Source organism: Vulpes lagopus, chromosome 3, assembly GCF_018345385.1.
Source record: "Vulpes lagopus strain Blue_001 chromosome 3, ASM1834538v1, whole genome shotgun sequence".
Taxonomy (NCBI): Eukaryota; Metazoa; Chordata; class Mammalia; order Carnivora; family Canidae; genus Vulpes; species Vulpes lagopus.
In genome coordinates, this window is record NC_054826.1 from 158,238,551 (window position 1) to 158,255,084 (window position 16,534).

Consider the following 16,534-nt stretch of genomic DNA (forward strand, 5'->3'; position numbering starts at 1 on the left):
TCTGCCCTCTGCCCTCTGCCCTCTGCCCTCTGCCCTCTGCCCTCTGCCCTCTGCCCTCTGCCCTCTGCCCTCTGCCCTCTGCCCTCTGCCCTCTGCCCTCTGCCCTCTGCCCTCTGCCCTCTGCCCTCTGCCCTCTGCCCTCTGCCCTCTGCCCTCTGCCCTCTGCCCTCTGCCCTCTGCCCTCTGCCCTCTGCCCTCTGCCCTCTGCCCTCTGCCCTCTGCCCTCTGCCCTCTGCCCTCTGCCCTCTGCCCTCTGCCCTCTGCCCTCTGCCCTCTGCCCTCTGCCCTCTGCCCTCTGCCCTCTGCCCTCTGCCCTCTGCCCTCTGCCCTCTGCCCTCTGCCCTCTGCCCCGCCGAACCTGCCCTTGCCCTTGGTGATCAAACCCTGGAAGGAGGGAAAGGGTGTTTAATGCAGGTCCCTACCCCGACCCCGGTTCCCTCCCCGGCTGGGGGCGGAGGAGGGAGAAGGTAAGAGATCAAGGCCGCTCGGCTGCTCGGCTGCCGCTCACACTGTCCTTGACCTCGGCAATGGCAGACACGCAGGTCTCGGGTCCCCCCTGCTCGGCACATTCCCACACGGAGAATATTTTAAGGGAACGTTGAGTGACTTTTGTATTTTCGTGTATCAGTGCGTGACTCAGAGGACATGGGGAAGAGCCAACTTGCCGAGTGCCTCTGGAGCCGCAGGAACCCTCCGTCCGGACCACGCGGCCGTGGCCCACGTTCCATTTCTGTCGGAGCATGCTGCTCCAGCAGGTTTGCTGACGGGGGGAGGGATGAACGAGCGGACTCGGTCCTGCACAGTCTTGCCTCCACCTTGCTCTCCACTCTAGCCACCGCGGCTTGGCACTGTGTATTACGCCAGCGTGACTGGGCGCTTCCACGTGTCATGCCCTTGTCCCCCTCTCTTCCACCTGCCATGAACCATACCCCCCTTTAGGACCCGCTCCAATACCCTCTTTTTCTCTGAAGCCTTTACCTCCCTTTCCAGGGCCCCGGCTCTGGTCTCTCTGGGAGACCAGAACAGTCTGTGCGGCTTACTACTGTGTTTACCGCCTTGCGTGCTGCAGTCCATGGGTCTCCTGCCTCTTGGGGCTCCTGCCATTGAAAGCACCATGCTGGGATGGGATGCCTGAGCGGCTCAGCGGTTGAGCATCTGCCTTTAGTCCAGGGCGTGATCCCGGGGTCCTGGGATCGAGTCCCACATCGGGCTCCCTGCGTGGAGTCTGCTTCTCCCTCTGCCTATGTCTCTGCCTCCCTCTGTGTCTCTCACAGAATAAATAAATAAAACCTTAAAAAAAAAAAAAAAAGAAAAAAGAAAGCACCATGCTTGGACCTTACAGGTGCCCCATAAATCTGCCGCGTCGAGGGCCTCAGCGGACAGAGCGCTCCGCCGCCAGGTCCCCGCGGTGAGTGAGGCGCAGCGAAGCCTGGGGCCCAGGGTGGCGCAGGGGCGACCCGGGCGGGAGCAGAGCAGCCAGAGCAGCCGCTAGGACCAGCCCCAGGGCCCGAGTCCTCCCCGGCCTGCTGCTCTGGGACAGCACCCCCCACAGTGAGCACGACTCCTCGCGACAGGACCACGGGGGAGCAAGACTGTCCTCCGCGATCTGGAGCTCTGTTTCTCATGAATAAATAAATAAAATCTTAAAAAAAGAAAAAAAGAAAAAAAAAGAAAAGAAAAGAAAGAAAAGAAAAGAAAAGAAAAGAAAAGAAAAGAAAAGAGAAAAGAAAAGGACCAGGAAAGCTAGCAGCGATCTTGCTGGCTCGTCTCTAAACCCCACCAGGCCATCCTTTTCTAACTCTAAGTAAAGACCTTGTTACCAAATGAACGACTAGGGAGGTGGGGGTGGGGGGCAACACATCCCAGCCTGGAAGGACTGATCCTGGCACAGGAGGGGAAGCAGAAAAAGCCACGGGAGCAAGTGTGTCTCAGGGTTCCCTGCTCAGCTCGCCTCAGTCTGAGCCCCCACATTGGACAGGAGCCTCCCAGATGCACCCCAGCAGGCCTTCCAGTGCCAGAAAAGGCCCAGTCCTGGGCGCCACCAGTGCTCAAGCACACAAAGTGGGATCACCTGCCCATCCTGGGGGTCGGCGGATTCCCTTCCACTCCACCCTAAATCCAAGGATGTAGCAGGTTACAGTTTCCAAAGAGAGATGAAGCAGCATCTCCCACCCCACATCCTCTTCTGAATATGGCCTTGCTACTCACCCATCAAGAGGCGAAATACACTCTCCTTCTCCTTGACCCTGGGCTGCCCAAGGGACAGTCGTGGCCCCAGCAGCAGGCGGCAGGAGGGATGCCCTGTGGTTTCCTGGCTCCGCCAGAAGACGCCTTGGGATGCCTGCCCTGGTGACCGGGAACAGTGGCTCCCTGGAGGCTCCCATTGGGGGACTACCTCTGAGCCCAGGAACCAAGCAGAAGAAGGCGCAGGCCAACCTGGAGAGGCTGCCCTGGGTGCTCTGCTTGGCAGGTGCAGCCAAGCCAGCCCGGCTTGGGCACCAGATGTGTGGCTGGGGTCAGCCTCTGTGGACACAGTGGCCCTGGCCAGGTGACCCTGGCGCTCTGAGTCACGCCAGCAGAGGCCCCAGATCCTCCAACCCCACCGTGATCTCTCCAAGCCCCTGGAGCACAGGAGCCATGACCACCAAGTCACAGCTGTCAATTTATGCCACTAAGTGTTGGAGGAGTTCGTCACACAGCAGTAGGCAACCAGAACAGAGGATGCATCAACTTAAGAGAACAGGCTTCTGGGGAAAACACAACTACAGAAACAGGCAAAGGGCAGGGCACCGCCGCAGGGATTCAGAAGGCAAGAAGATCTCTGATGCTCATACCACACAGAAACTAGAAAAATTCTAAATATAATTTTTTGACTACTCAACAAGAAATATTTATTGAGCACTTTTTTTTTTTCTTGTGCCAGGCATTGTGTTACACGCTGGGGATGAGCTGCGAACAAGACAGACATAATTCTTCCCACTACAGAATTCAGTTTCCCAGCGACGCTGGGGTGGCTCAGGTCGGTCTCCCCTAGGGAGCCTGCTTCTCCCCCTGCCTATGTCTCTGCCTCTCTCTGTGTCTTTCATGAGTAAATAAATAAAAAATCTTAAAACAACAACAAAAAAGAATTTCCTTCTCTTGGTAGCCACGGAAATGTGCAGAAGTCATTTTAATAAAGCACGACAAATAGAAAGATGGAGAACGAAACGGTGCTCTAAAAGCACACAGGAGAGACGACTAATGTCTGCTATGGCTAGTTTAAGCCATACGTATGTAAGAAGACGTGGTTGCTATGAAGCAAGAACAGACAGTCATGACATGAGAGCAGGCCTGCTGAAAAGGCAACAGCGTGCGAAGGAAAGAATGAACTGGGGCCAACAGAAAATACACAGGAGAGTTCAGATCAGTGGAGATCGGTGCTGGTAGCTAGGGAGCAGGAGCGACAGTGTAAAGACTGAACCAGAAAGGTGCAAATTTGGGGATTTTTCCTAGAAAGTCAAGAGCACAGAAGTGAAAATCATGGAGTGGGTGACAGATACAGAACTGTGCCCTCCAGTGCAGACCTCGCTGCCACATGTTGCTCTTGAGCACAGGGAGTGTGGCCTCTCTGAGCTGAGATGTGCTGTTGGCATGAAAAATGCCCCGGATTTTAAAGACTTGGGAAAATCAGTGTTACCCATTTCTTTCGACTTTTTAAAAATGTGGCTACTAGAAAACTTAAAATTACATATTGGGTTGCATTTATATCTCTTCTGTACAGAGCCAGTATAGAAGGAACAAGGTAAGGGGCGCCTGGGTGGCTCAGTCAGTTATGCATTGGCCTTTGGCTCAGGTCATGATCTCGGGGTCCTGGGATCGAGCCCTGGTTGGCTGGGCTCCCTGCTCAGTGGGGAGCCTGCTTCTCCCTCTCCCTCTGCTCCTTCCCCCTTCTTGTGCTCTCTCTCTCTAATAAATAAATAAAATCTTAAAAATAAAAAAAACAAGGAACAGAGTGAGATCTAAGAATTTTATGTTTTTTGAGGAATTCTGAAGAGAAACAGGAAGAGAAGTACTTAAAAAAATAATCAAAGAACAATTACAGAAAACCCTTCTGAGTTAAAAAAATTAAAAAAAAAAAAAAAAAGAAAGGTGCAAGTCAGTGAAAGCAGACTAATACCTGGAGACAAGCTTTGAAGGACATGAAAACATTGGGGGGAAAGAAAACCAACCAAAAAACCAAAAACAAACCCCAAATCTTTAAAGATCCCAGCTGAAAAGAGTGGGCTTCCCAATGTGTCTCTGTCTTTTCCAACACTAAATGTTTGAAAGCAGCGGAGCAATGTCTTCTGAATGCTGATCGAAAACAGCTATGACCTAAATGTGATACCCGGTGAAGCTGTCACTTGTGTGTAAAGCGACGATAGCAGCATTCTCAGAAACTCACAGAAGAACCCAACTAAAAGTTAGTTGGAGTTATTTTAGTCAACTGAAGGAAGAGTCAAAGTCAAGAATCCAGAATGGATCTTTCAAGGTATAACGGCAATCTGAGCTTCTCCCTCACTTGTGTTAGACTCCAGCCCACCAAGGGGGGTCAAGGGGTGAGGTCTGTCCCTCTGGGGCCTTCTGCTTCCACTCCCTTCCCGGCAGTGCCCGTGGCTGCCTTTCTCCTTCCTTCGCCCTCAGTTCACAGGAAGTCTCCTGCCAGGTTGGATGACTACCCAGAACAACAATGAGTGTTGCTCTATTTCAGAACTTACTAAAAATGGCTAAACTATTTATGAAGTTGGGACACTGCAGCACAAGAATGGCCGAACAAAACCGCCTTCTCCTCTGCAACAGCAAACAGAGTTGCCCCAGAACTTGACTTCCTGCATCTGTGAAATGCGAGTTTATTGAGTCAGTGGCCTCTCTCTCTCTCTTTTAAATTAATTAAGACTAATAAATAACCCAGAGAGAGTTTACCATCTGTCACCAGCCCCCCTTCATCTATGGCCTGGGGCATTTCTGGGCTGATTACACCATGAATAAAGAAGTGTATGACAGGTGGAAAAAACAAAGGTAAGAAAATATACCAAAGACATTCATTAGTAATTTGGGTGGAAGATTCTTATCTTTATACTCGTAAATTTTCTAGTTTGTATCTTTTTCTAGTTGTTACTTTTATACTTGGCAAAGAGTGAAGCTTGAATTATTAATTTATACAATTCTCTATACACCACTTGAGGTAGCTATTTCTGGGGTTTCTCCCACGGAACAAATGAAAAAGTCCCATGGGACCCCACATGCCCCGCCAGAGTTGACAGGACCAGCGACAAGATCTTGAGCAAAAAGCAAGGCTAGTCAGAACATTTCTGTCTGGAATTTGGAGCTGTTCTAAATTCCATGTGGATGTGGAATTTGCAAAGTGGCCATCTTCTGGCTTCTGGGCCAGAGAAAGAAAATTCTGGATGAGAAAAGAAGGCATGTGTGCAAAGCAAGAGGGACTTGGTGGGCCTGCTGGCCTTCCTGGGCCTGCTGTGGGTCGCACAGCCTTATAATTAGGTTTTGTGTTTCGCGTTAGGTCAGCTGGAGGTGATGCCTCTTACCTATAACCAAAGAGCCCTATATTGATTAGGGCTCTGGAGGAAATACCCCAGAACGTGTGTCTCTGAGTGGTAATGAGACCTCATAAGAGCCTAGCTTTCTGTATTTTCTAAAATAATGTTACTTTTATGATTAGAAAATAATATACATATTTTTTTCCCAAGAATCATAGTTACAGGGGCACCTGGGTGGCTCAGTCAGTTAAGCATCTACCTTGGGCTCAGCTCACGATCCTGGGGTCCTGGGACAGAGCCGCCCGCATCAGACTCCCTGCTCAGTGGAGTGTCTACTTCTCCCCCTCCCTCTGCCCCTCCTCCCTGCTCATGTTCTCTGTCTCTCAAATAAATAAATAAATAAATAAATAAATAAATAAATAAATAAATAAATAAAATCTGTAAAAAAAAAAAAAGCAAACAATCATAGCGATGACCTGGAGGATTCCAGGAGATCTTTGTCTGTCCATCCATCTTGGTTTAGGATGATGAAGGGAGAGGTCACACAGTGAAGTCACCCACCCAGATTCACAAAGCTCCTTCACACCACTATGCCTCAGGTGTCCTGGTCCCCACGACAGTGTTTTCTCTGCCAGGGGTCTTTGGCCAGTTATTATGCTTTTTACCCTGAAACACTACATTTCAGTAGAAAAAAAAAAAAAGAATTCTCTCACTCAAGATGCAAAAAAGCTTCCTTCTAGGGGTGGATGGTAGTGAGCTGGCCACACTGCCACGTTGGGAAAGTTTCCGAGGCAGCTGTCCAGACGGGGTAGGAGAGCAGGGCCACGGTTGATTAATGATGTCTGCCCTGAGCACAGGGCGGGAAGAGAGTGGAATGAAGAAGAGTTCTGTTCTAGCGCTTTCTCAGATGCAGAGCAAAGCTGCCTTTATGAGGGAGGGAAGACAGTAGGAAAGTCAGGGGATCCATTTGTACCACATACGCCTCTCTCCCGTGGTTTATAAGAGGTTCTGTTTTGTATAATGATGGCATAAATAGGGCACAAAGATTAAGGTGGGGGCTGTATCCGTTCTGCTTTGCTCTTCTGTTACCTTGTTTGAAATTTCATTGCACATTTTTGGCTAGCTGGCGGCCAGAAGGGCTGCCTGTCACTAGGCAGGGGTGTTAGCTGACTGGGCAGCCCTGAGGCCTGAAGGAAGCGCTTGTGCAGGGTGCTCTCTTCTGGGCTGGGCCATGATGCGGCTCTAACTCCTACTTAAATCTTGCTGAGCTATGGATTTGTCTTGCTTGCATCTTGGGAGTGCACTCACCACCCCGACCGCGTTGTAAGAAAACTCCTTGACCGCTCCAGGGGCCCACCTGGATGGCACACAGGCCTGCCTTGGGCTCAGTAAGCCAACCAGACGGGGAGGAGGTGCTAACAACCCAAGGAGCATCACAGGGACAAGCCACAGACTGTCACTTAGAATCCAGGGGGGGAGATTAAGCTGTTGCAGGAAGATGGGGCAGGAGCCCAGAGGCCAGGGAGCGGAATGGGACAGAGCCTTTCCCTTCCCCAGTGGAAAAAACCCAACCTGCCGCCTTCCCCTGCTCCTCCTGCAGTCCCCACCTCTGTAGCCCAGCTGCTGGCAAACCCTGCCGGGCACCTGCAAGCGGGTCTCACTGCCCTGCACCCAGTCCTCAGAGGGCCCTTGCTGTCTGCGGCAGGGCTGGGGAGGGAGCTCGTCCATCCCGTCCATCCTGTAGGGGCAGAGGCACTTCCCCTGGGAGTTCTGCCGGCTGGAGCCACCCTGCTCCAGAGTCAGGGCCAGGGCCCTCTTGCATGCTTGCTCAGCAGATCCTAAATACTCCCTCACAGGGACCCAGCTGCCAGCATCTCCGACACGCAGGGAGAGCTGACGAGAGGAGTCGAGTGGAACTGGAAACTTCATCTTCCACTCACTTAGGAATCTCTAAGGAGGATTCCAGAACTCAGATTGATCTGAGGGCTCCGTCAGTCCTGTGTCCACATGAGTGTGGGGAACTTAGGCTGGAATGACACCTGACGGAGAGGAAAGGGATTTTTCTGACTCTGCAAGTGGTTAAACACTGAATTACTCAGGGACTTTTTCACCTCTAGGAGTCAAAAGTGGAAGGGATCCCTCCTATCGGGGTGGTTTTCCTATGCGGTCCAGGCTGCGCAGAGGGTGGAAATCGCTAATCTTGTACAGGCTTTTGCTGCTGTGGAGTCTTAAGACCCTGCTCTTACATCATGTCTTTTTTTCTTTTTTCTTTCTTTCTTTTTTTTTTCTTTTTGCCTTGTCTTGAATGTGAGTTTTTGTTTTATGTGGCAACCAGGCGTGCCACAAGGTGCAGCACATGGGTTTCCTCTTGCAGGCCAAGTCCTGTCATTTGCTCAGAGGCCGCAGGACAGAGCGGATTCCGCGATGCCTGCCCTGGACAGGAGACCGTGGCTCTTGGGCCATGACCTTGATGGCCCTGCGTTAAGTCAGGGGCACCTTTCAGACTCCAACTCCCAGGGCTAAGTTCTTGGGATTCTGGGAAAATGGACCACTAACAGGTGTAGAAGCAGAGAATTCATCATCCGTGGCCTCTGCCAAGGAATGGATGATGTAGCTGCCTGGAGACAAGTTTGTTATGTACTGATCGAGGCCTCGAGGCCTCGTCTCCACTGCCTGGGACCCGCAGACAGGAGGGGCTAATGCTCTCCCCCGTGCTTTGGGGCCCAGCCCCCAGGGAGTGCTCTCCCAGCCTAGCCTTCTGGGGTCCATTCCCCAAAGGCTGATGGCCTGAGCACTCTGCCTTCACCCCTGACTGCCTGCCCCTGCCCATCAACCTTGCTTCTGCATCAGGTCCATCTCGATCTGGTCTGTGCCTCCCCCTCCATCCCCAGCCCTTGTCCCTCTTTTCCTGGGCACCTGGCATCCTAGCCGAGCTTAGTTCCTTGTTCCTCCTGACTCTTTCCATCAACTCCCTCTGAGGCTCAGCTTGGTTGTCCACCAGTGGCCTTCCCGAAGCTTTTCCTCCCCCCCCCCCCGCCCCAGACTGGCTAAAGGGCCCCTGGAGCTCACTCTCTGCTCACTTGGACCCCACACAGCCATCAGAGGTTTGTCTACCTCCCCACCCCAAACCTGAAGTTCCAGGAGGCAAGAACCGCATCTAGGATCTGCATCCACACCACTAGGGCAGGGGATGGCCCACCGGAGGGGCTTCATTCATGTTGATTAGGTGAATGGTTGGGCGGGACTGGGACATGGGCTTCCCAAATCCATGAAATTAATGGTGATTCATCAGGGAATCTCATGGGCGATCCTTAGGTTGACGCCGCCTGTTTCCCCACAGCCTCTTCACTGCTGCACTGACCGACCTGTGCTCCTGGCCCTGCGTGCTGCTCTTCCCACTAACAGTTACTGTCAGAAATCCAAGTGCCCGTTATGAACTATGTAAAAAATCTAGAAGTTCAAGTCACTGAACCTCAAATCTAGCAGGGGCTTCTGAGTCATCCTGTTCAGCAAAGGTCTAGAAGGCAGAATTTAGGCCTTATCCATGCCTCCCTCTTTCCCTCCTCCCCCCACCCCCCCATCTCTATTTTGGAAAAAGGAATTGTTTTAAGCAACTATATCAGACTCTGAAAATTCTGTGACTGACTTTCTATGGTCTATATGACGACGGGTATTTAATTTTGATTTATACAAAGGTGAAACTGTGCAGCTGTATGCAGCTCTAATTCCCAGATCCCTTGACCCAAAATTCCCATTTTTCCCTCCCTCTTTTCTGGGAAAAGAAAAGGGTAACTGTCTCATTTTGGAGGAGGGAAATGAAAAGTTTCACCTTATGTAGCTGTGTTTTCGTCTCGTAGTAGGCAATCACGGGGATGGACGCTCGGTAGTAGGTTTCAAGGCGCTTGGCGATGGTGGTGGTGTTGTCTTCCACGGAAGGGCTGCCCTGGCTCCTCTGGAGAAGGCGGTTGGTCATGGTGTCTGCTGAGCAGTCCATACAGATCACCAAGTGCGGGTCTCCAATCTAGGGGTGCGGAGGAGTACAATATGGTCAGAAATTCCACCCCATGATGTTCTGGAGAAACCTGGGACCCCTAGTTCCCTCCTTTCCTGGCCTTCTGGTTCCTCTCAAGGTCCTCAAACTACACTGTGGCAGGGTCGAGCCTGGATTTCACGGCTCCTGTTTTCCACATCAGTGGCTTTCCACGTGCTGCCTCAGCTTTGGTCACCTCACAATGTGTAGGGATCACAGAGTATGCTACCCAGGGCAGTCACAATCTGTCCTCCATACTAAGGGGACATAGCTGTGTGTACGCGTAGGTGTGTCTCCTCTGGGGAACCTCCCCTACCTACTCAGGCAGAGCTGATCACTTCCTTCTTTGTACCGGTTCTATCCTGCACAACCACTAGGAGCCCGGGGTGACCGTGTCTGTGTGATGCGGGGTCAGTGAAGCATAAGGGTTGAATGCTCAGGGCTCGGAGTCAGGCCGCTTAAGGTGTGGTGACTTCTAAGGTGGTCTCCATCAATTCCTGCCCTTGGTGGACTTCAAGGTCTTGCCCCGCTGAGACACAGGGCCCATAGCTCCACCTCCTGGAATCTGAGCTGACCTGTAACCACTTGGATACACAGAATATAATGGAAACGATGCCGTATGCTTTTAGAAGCAAGATCGTAAGAAATTTTACAGTTTGGGCCTGGTCAACTGTCATCGAAGATGTCCGACTCTTCTGACCATGGAGCCAAGAGGAAGAAGCCCAAGCCACGCGGAGAAGCCTCGCAAACAGAGATGCCGGGCCAGCTCTTGACTGTTTTAGACACCCCAACCCCGGGCTCTGGATACGTGCACTAGCCTGAGCCACTCTCTGACTGTATAAAGGCAACTGTACAAAGGACTTCAAGCAAGAACCAGCCAGCCAAGCCCATCAGACCCCAGAGCCTTATCAGAGAAAATAAATTATAATTTTAAGCTACCTGACGCCACCATTAACGGAAAGTATCACTCAACTTCTCTGCAGCCCAATTTTCTTTCTTTCTTTCTTTCTTTTTTTTTTTATAAAGTAGTCTTTGTGCCCAATGTGGGGCTTGAACTCATGCCCCTGAGGCTGAGTCGCATGCTCTACCAGCTGAACCAGTCAGGAGTCCCTAATTTTCTCATTTGTACAATGAGGATGATCACAGATCGCTGTAAGGATTAAGTAAAATGAAATAAAACAATGTAAGCACGTTGCTCGGCACATGGTACTCAGTCGGTATTAACTCCTAGGCCTATTTCTCCTAGGAGGCTGCAATTCGTGCAGGGTTAGGGGGGTACATGATTCCTGGCCCCAAGTCTTGCATGTAGTAGGCCTCACAGGACAGTAAGTTGCTAGGAAGTGTGGATCAAACATTCATCTACCCCCTTTACAGGATGTACTTGAAGGCACACGGTGGAAACAATTCCCCAGGGACGCCGGGGTGGCTCAGTGGTTGAGCACCTCCCTTGGGCCCAGGGCGTGACCCCGGGGTCCCGGGATCGAGTCCCACGTCGGGCTCCCTGCATGGAGCCTGCTTCTCCCTCTGCCTGTGTCTCTGCCTCTCTCTCTGTGTGTCTCTCTCTCTCTGTGTCTCTCATGAATAGATGAATAAAATCTTCAAAAAAGAAAAAGAGAAGATTCTCCAAAATCTGTCAGCGTGAGCTAAACCTCTGGAGTCAGAAGGCGAGAAGCCCGGAGCGGCCCGGAAGGCTGGGTCTGGAGGAAGGTGACGGGCGGCCACCAGCAGAGGGCGGGCTCGGGAGCGGCTGGCTCCGGGGAGCAGGCCTGCGCCGCGACTCCAGCCACTTCCCTCCTCCCGGGAGTCCTGAGGCCACTCTGGGGGCCTGAAGCGACGCCTTCAGGTGCAAACGGAGGGCACGGCCCGAGCAGGAGCAGGTCAGGAGCCCGGCCCAACGCCTCCGGAGGCTGAGGGGCCCAGGGGTGCGGGAGGCCTCAGGCCCGGGCCTGGCCTGCACGGGAAGAAGCCCCCGGCGGTTCTTCACGGGGTCGTAGTTTGAACAGCTGCTCTGTGGAGCCATTTCCCACACGATGGGGTTTGGCCTCCTGCCTCGCCCGCTCCCTCCCGCCTAAACGGACCAGCAGCCAGGCAGTCCCGCCGGAAGTGGCCTGCACCGAGCTCCTAGTCCCCAAGATTCTTTGAGCTCTCGGAATGAAATACTATTTGATCATTTTTCAGAAACACCTTGGTCTAGATTTCCGGCCTTAGGAAGCCCCTCTGGAGGGGCGCCCTGGGGCTGTCGCTTGAGCAGCCGCCTTCGACGCAGGTCATGACCTCAGGGTCCTGGGATCGAGCCCCACTCGGGGCTCCCGGCCCAGGGAGACCCGCCTTCTCCCTCTGTCCCTCTGCCTGCTTGCGCTGTCTCTCCCTTAAGTAAATAAATAAATAAAAATCTTAAAAAAAGAAAAGAAAATAGAAAGAAAGTCCTAGGAGTGGCTCTCTGTGCCAGCTCTGCCGCTTTTTCGTTAGACTGTGGTTAACCTTCAACACCACGTGACCCGAAGGGCACCCTGCCCTCATCGGAGTGAATCAGAGACCTGGGCACCACCCCCTGCCCCCAACATCACCCAGCCGGTGTCCCTGGCATTCTCCCACTGGGAGCTGGGGTCTTCATAGCCTTCGGGTACTCAGGGGACCCCTACTACAGCACAAGGGCCCCGTAGGGGTGGCTGGTGCCGCAAGCAAACAACATTTCAGGAGGCCACCCCTTTAACCCTGTGAGCCCTCTGCGGGGGTGGGGTATTACGGCTCCTCTGGGTAGGAGGAAGTGGAGGCTCAGGGAGGTTAACCCGCCCAAAGCCACGAGGACTAGTTAATGACAGTCCTGAGCCAGCTGTGTGTGGCTCCAAAGCCCGGTGACTTCACCCTCGTGGACTTCTCCCTCAGAATGGGGCTCAGGCCAGATGCCTGCTGGGCCAAACGGGGCCAGGAGGGGAGGGCAAGACCATGGGTAGGGTCAGAGGCCATTGCATTTTGCGGAGGCTGGCCCTGGCCTCCTGCTGGGCTCTAACTGGGAGGAGCACCCAGCCCAGCGTCACCTGTTGGGCTCTAACTGGGAGGAGCACCCAGCCCAGCGGAGAGGGAATGTGGTGAGGGCTCTGCTTAGTGGTTCCAGCAGGTGGAGCGGGAGGAGGAGCTTGCCCTGCTCGCCTCTGACCTCCGCCTTAGTTTTCTTCTGGTTAAGCCGGGGCACCGGTTAGGCCCTGTTTACCAGTGGGCAGGGGCATGCCACCCAGAAAGTCTCTTTTGTTGAGAAGAAGAGCCGTCTTGTTCTTCCTGCGTGCCTCAGTCCCCTCATTTCAAAACGACGCTAACAATAGTTTCTACCTCAATAGGACGATTGCCAGGATAAAATGAGTTAATAGATGTCAAGTGCCTGGCCCCTTTTAAGCACTACATAGATGTGAGCCTGGCAATCTGCTCATCCCTTTGAATTGTAAAAGCCTCTGTTGGTCAGATTGGGGTTTAGGAAGAGCCAGAGGCCCCACCCAGGCTTTTAGCCTAGGACACATGCTCCAGCTGTTTCCTGGCTCCCCTGCACTGGGAGCTAAGGGCTCCTGGTCAACAATACAGAGGCTTGCCTAGTTCCCATTTGCTCTCACCCTGGAGGTACATCCCCTTAGGGCACCTCACTAGAGGAGGGGTATCGGGGTCATCCCCGCATTCTTGAACATACAGCCCTAATCATACTATGACCACCCCGCTGCCACCGTAACTTTTGCCCCCATGCTGACATGACACGGCTCAAAGCTCTACAACAAACTGGACGTCAGATGAAGAGGGCAGAAGATGTCAAGAGGAGAATCCCAAGGTGGTCCCCAAGGCTCCTCACGATTCCAGGCAACTGGATCACACCCACGAGGAAGTCCTCTGGTCAGATTCATAACTTATTATTATTTTTTTTTTTTGCTAAGAGCTCATTCTGAAAAATCAGAATCACTTATTCTGTAGATGGAGGTGTTGCAAGGTAGGTAAGAATTGGCCGAGGGACGGAATGGCACCATTCACACGGCCAGGAAAATTATCTGCATAATCAGGCTAAGGGCACAATTTCAGCTAAGAGCCTCCTGAGAGGGCAAAGCCAAGAGCAAGCGCATGCATTTTGTTTCTGTTAATATCTGTTTAGTTTGGCTGTTGTGGAGCAAAAGGTTGGGTTAAAACAGGAAAGCACTTCAGTTTCACACTAGAGAGCGAGGCTGGGCACGCAGCCCTCCTGGAGATGATGATAACCCTACGAAGGGGAAACAACAGTACCTGCTGAATAGGATTATAAAGATTAATAAAATGACATAGGTAAGGCATCGAGTTCAACTCCCGGCATATTTTAAGGGCTCAAAAAATAACAGTGATTATTCTGTTACTTATGTATTCCGTATGATATTATCTGTATAAAAGAGGGTGGAGCAAAGACTGGAAGGATATACAGCACAATGTTAATACGGCTTACCTCCGGGTGACTTAGTCTTTGTTTTATACTTTCCTGTATTTTTTTTTAAAGATTTTATTTATTTATTTATGAAAGACAGAGAGAGGCAGAGATACAGGCAGAGGAAGAAGCAGGCTCCATGCAGGGAGCCCGATGCAAGACTTGATCCTGGGGCCATGGGGATCACGCCCTGAGCCAATGGCAGACGCTCAACCACCGAGCCACCCAGGTGCCCCTATACTTTTCTGTATTGTCTCATGGCTATATAATTTTTATTTATATAGTCAGAATAAAGGAATAATTATGGAAAAGACTGTAACAATTTATTGAACACCATATATATATAGGCTTGTAAATGTGTCAGGTACTCTTCAAGGACCCCATCCAGTCTTCCCAAGAGGCACTGCTGTAGCCATTTTCAATCTCGGTTTTGTAGAGGAAGAGGCTGACATATGTAAAGTTAAATGACTTGCCAGTGAGTTGTGCAGCAGAGCTTTGATTACGGAACGCGCCTGACGCGTCCCGTTTTTTTTTTTTTTTTTTTAATTAATTTTTATTGGTGTTCAATTTACCAACATACAGAAAAACACCCAGTGCTCATCCCATCAAGTGTCCACCTCAGTGCCCGTCACCCATTCCCCTCCAATACCTGCCCTCCTCCCCTTCCACCACCCCTAGTTCGTTTCCCCGAGTTAGGAGTCTTTATGTTCTGTCTCCCTTCCTGAGAAGGCTAACACCCAGTCACTGTGCCCAGTGGTTTGCAACTGGAGTGAGAAATGGAGATGATGGTCAGAATCCTCAACTCAGGGGCACCTGGGGGGCTCAGTGGTTGAGCATCTGCCTTTGGCTGAGGCCATGATCCCGGAGTCCCAGCATCAAGTCCCCCATCAGGCTCCTCTCAGGGAGCCTGCTTCTCCCTCTGCCTATATGTCTCTGCCTCCCTGTGTCTCTCATGAATAAATAAATAAAATCTTAACAAAAAAAAAGAAACTCCAACTGCGTCTTCATATTCCACACACCAACACATGAGTGTGTGCGCATACACACAGACACACACTGACACCCTTCCCTCCTCCCAATATACCACGTTGGATTCTGAAGGCACAGATCATGAATTCTATGAGGCCTAAACCAGCACTGGGAATAGAAGATAGGATGGCAACGGAGAAATTGCACACAGACATACTCTTAAGCTGTGGACACTAGTTTGAGTGTGGTCTTTGGTGACGTCATGCACAGGAGTCAAGCAAATCCTTACAGACCCTGCATCTCAGAGGACTCAACCAGAGGTATGCAGGGAAGTCAGCCTCACGAACTGAACTGAGTTTTTCTGCAACAGATGGTCCCGTGCCTCAGGCACTTTGGTCTCTGTGACACAGAAAGGCTGGTTAAAACCATTCTCAGGCCTGAATGGGCTTCAAACAGTTGTGGGCCTGATTAGTGTACGAGAAATACTCGCTATGCTTCCAACCTGGCTGGTGGCTCTACATCTCTGGAGAAAATCGGATGTCTGTATTTGTCTTGGCCAAATTTGAAATTAATTACTCGCCTGTAATTTGGAAGGGGCTCTACAAACGATGGGGTCCCTGCAGGGGCATAAATGAATCAAGAGCGGCTCATTCTGTGTATTTGTAGCATCTTTGTTCTTCTGGTCAGTTTTAAAGCAAGTGCTTGCTTTGGAAGGTGAGATGTGTTGCCTTGCATTCGGCCTAAGTAAGGGACATTAGAATCCTCCAAGGTCACAGAAATAGAGATGCCCTTCCTGAATTTCACATGGAATCTCAAGGATCCTGAAGAGGTAAAACAAAGTCAGAGGTCTCACACTTCCTCATTTAAAAACTTATTACAAAGTCGCAGTGATAGAAACAGTGTGGTACTGGCATAAAGACAGACATACAGACCAACGGAATAGAATACAGAGCCCGAAATAAACTCATATATATGTAGTCAAATGATTTTTGACAAGGATGTGAAGACCATACAACTGGGAAAAAACATCTTTTCAACAAATGGGTGTTGGGAAAACCAGATATCCACATGCAAAAGGATGAAACTGGACTCTAACTTTGCACCATATGCAAAAATTGGCCAAGATGAATTAAAGACATGAATGTAAGAACTAAAACGATAAAATCCTTAAAGAAAACGTACGAGAAAAGCTTCACGATATTGGATTTGGCAATGGCTTCTTGGACATGATGTTAAAACACAGGGAACAAAAGCAAAAACAGATCAGACTATATCACAATAAAAAACTTCTGTGCATCGGGGTGCCTGTCTGGCTCAGTCGGTGGAGCATGCGACTCTTGATTTAAAGGTATGAGTTCAAGCCCTATGGTGGGTGTGGAGATCACTAAAAAATAAAATCTTTTTATTTAAAAGACCTTAAAAAAGATCTTTTAGAAAAAAGATCGCACTAGGTTGGATCCATGTATTCAAATTTGTTCACCGGTTGTGTGACTTTCTCCATCTCTTATACTCCACCATGTAAGTGATCTCACAGAAAGTGTTTCTCTTTTCCAACGGAGATAGCAAAAGACCCAGGGGTGTGTTTCATTATCC

The 16,534-nt window shown here is 50.9% G+C and overlaps 1 protein-coding gene across 2 annotated transcripts in view; it reads right to left on the reverse strand.

Moving 5' to 3' along the window:
* Positions 1-16,534, reverse strand: part of AK5 (adenylate kinase 5) — a 233,552-nt gene that overhangs the window by 6,661 nt on the left and 210,357 nt on the right. For both annotated transcript variants that reach the window (XM_041747046.1, XM_041747045.1), the window contains exon 13: positions 9,346-9,537. In XM_041747046.1, the coding sequence (XP_041602980.1) occupies positions 9,346-9,537 (192 nt within the window). The remainder of the gene's footprint in view (positions 1-9,345; positions 9,538-16,534) is intronic.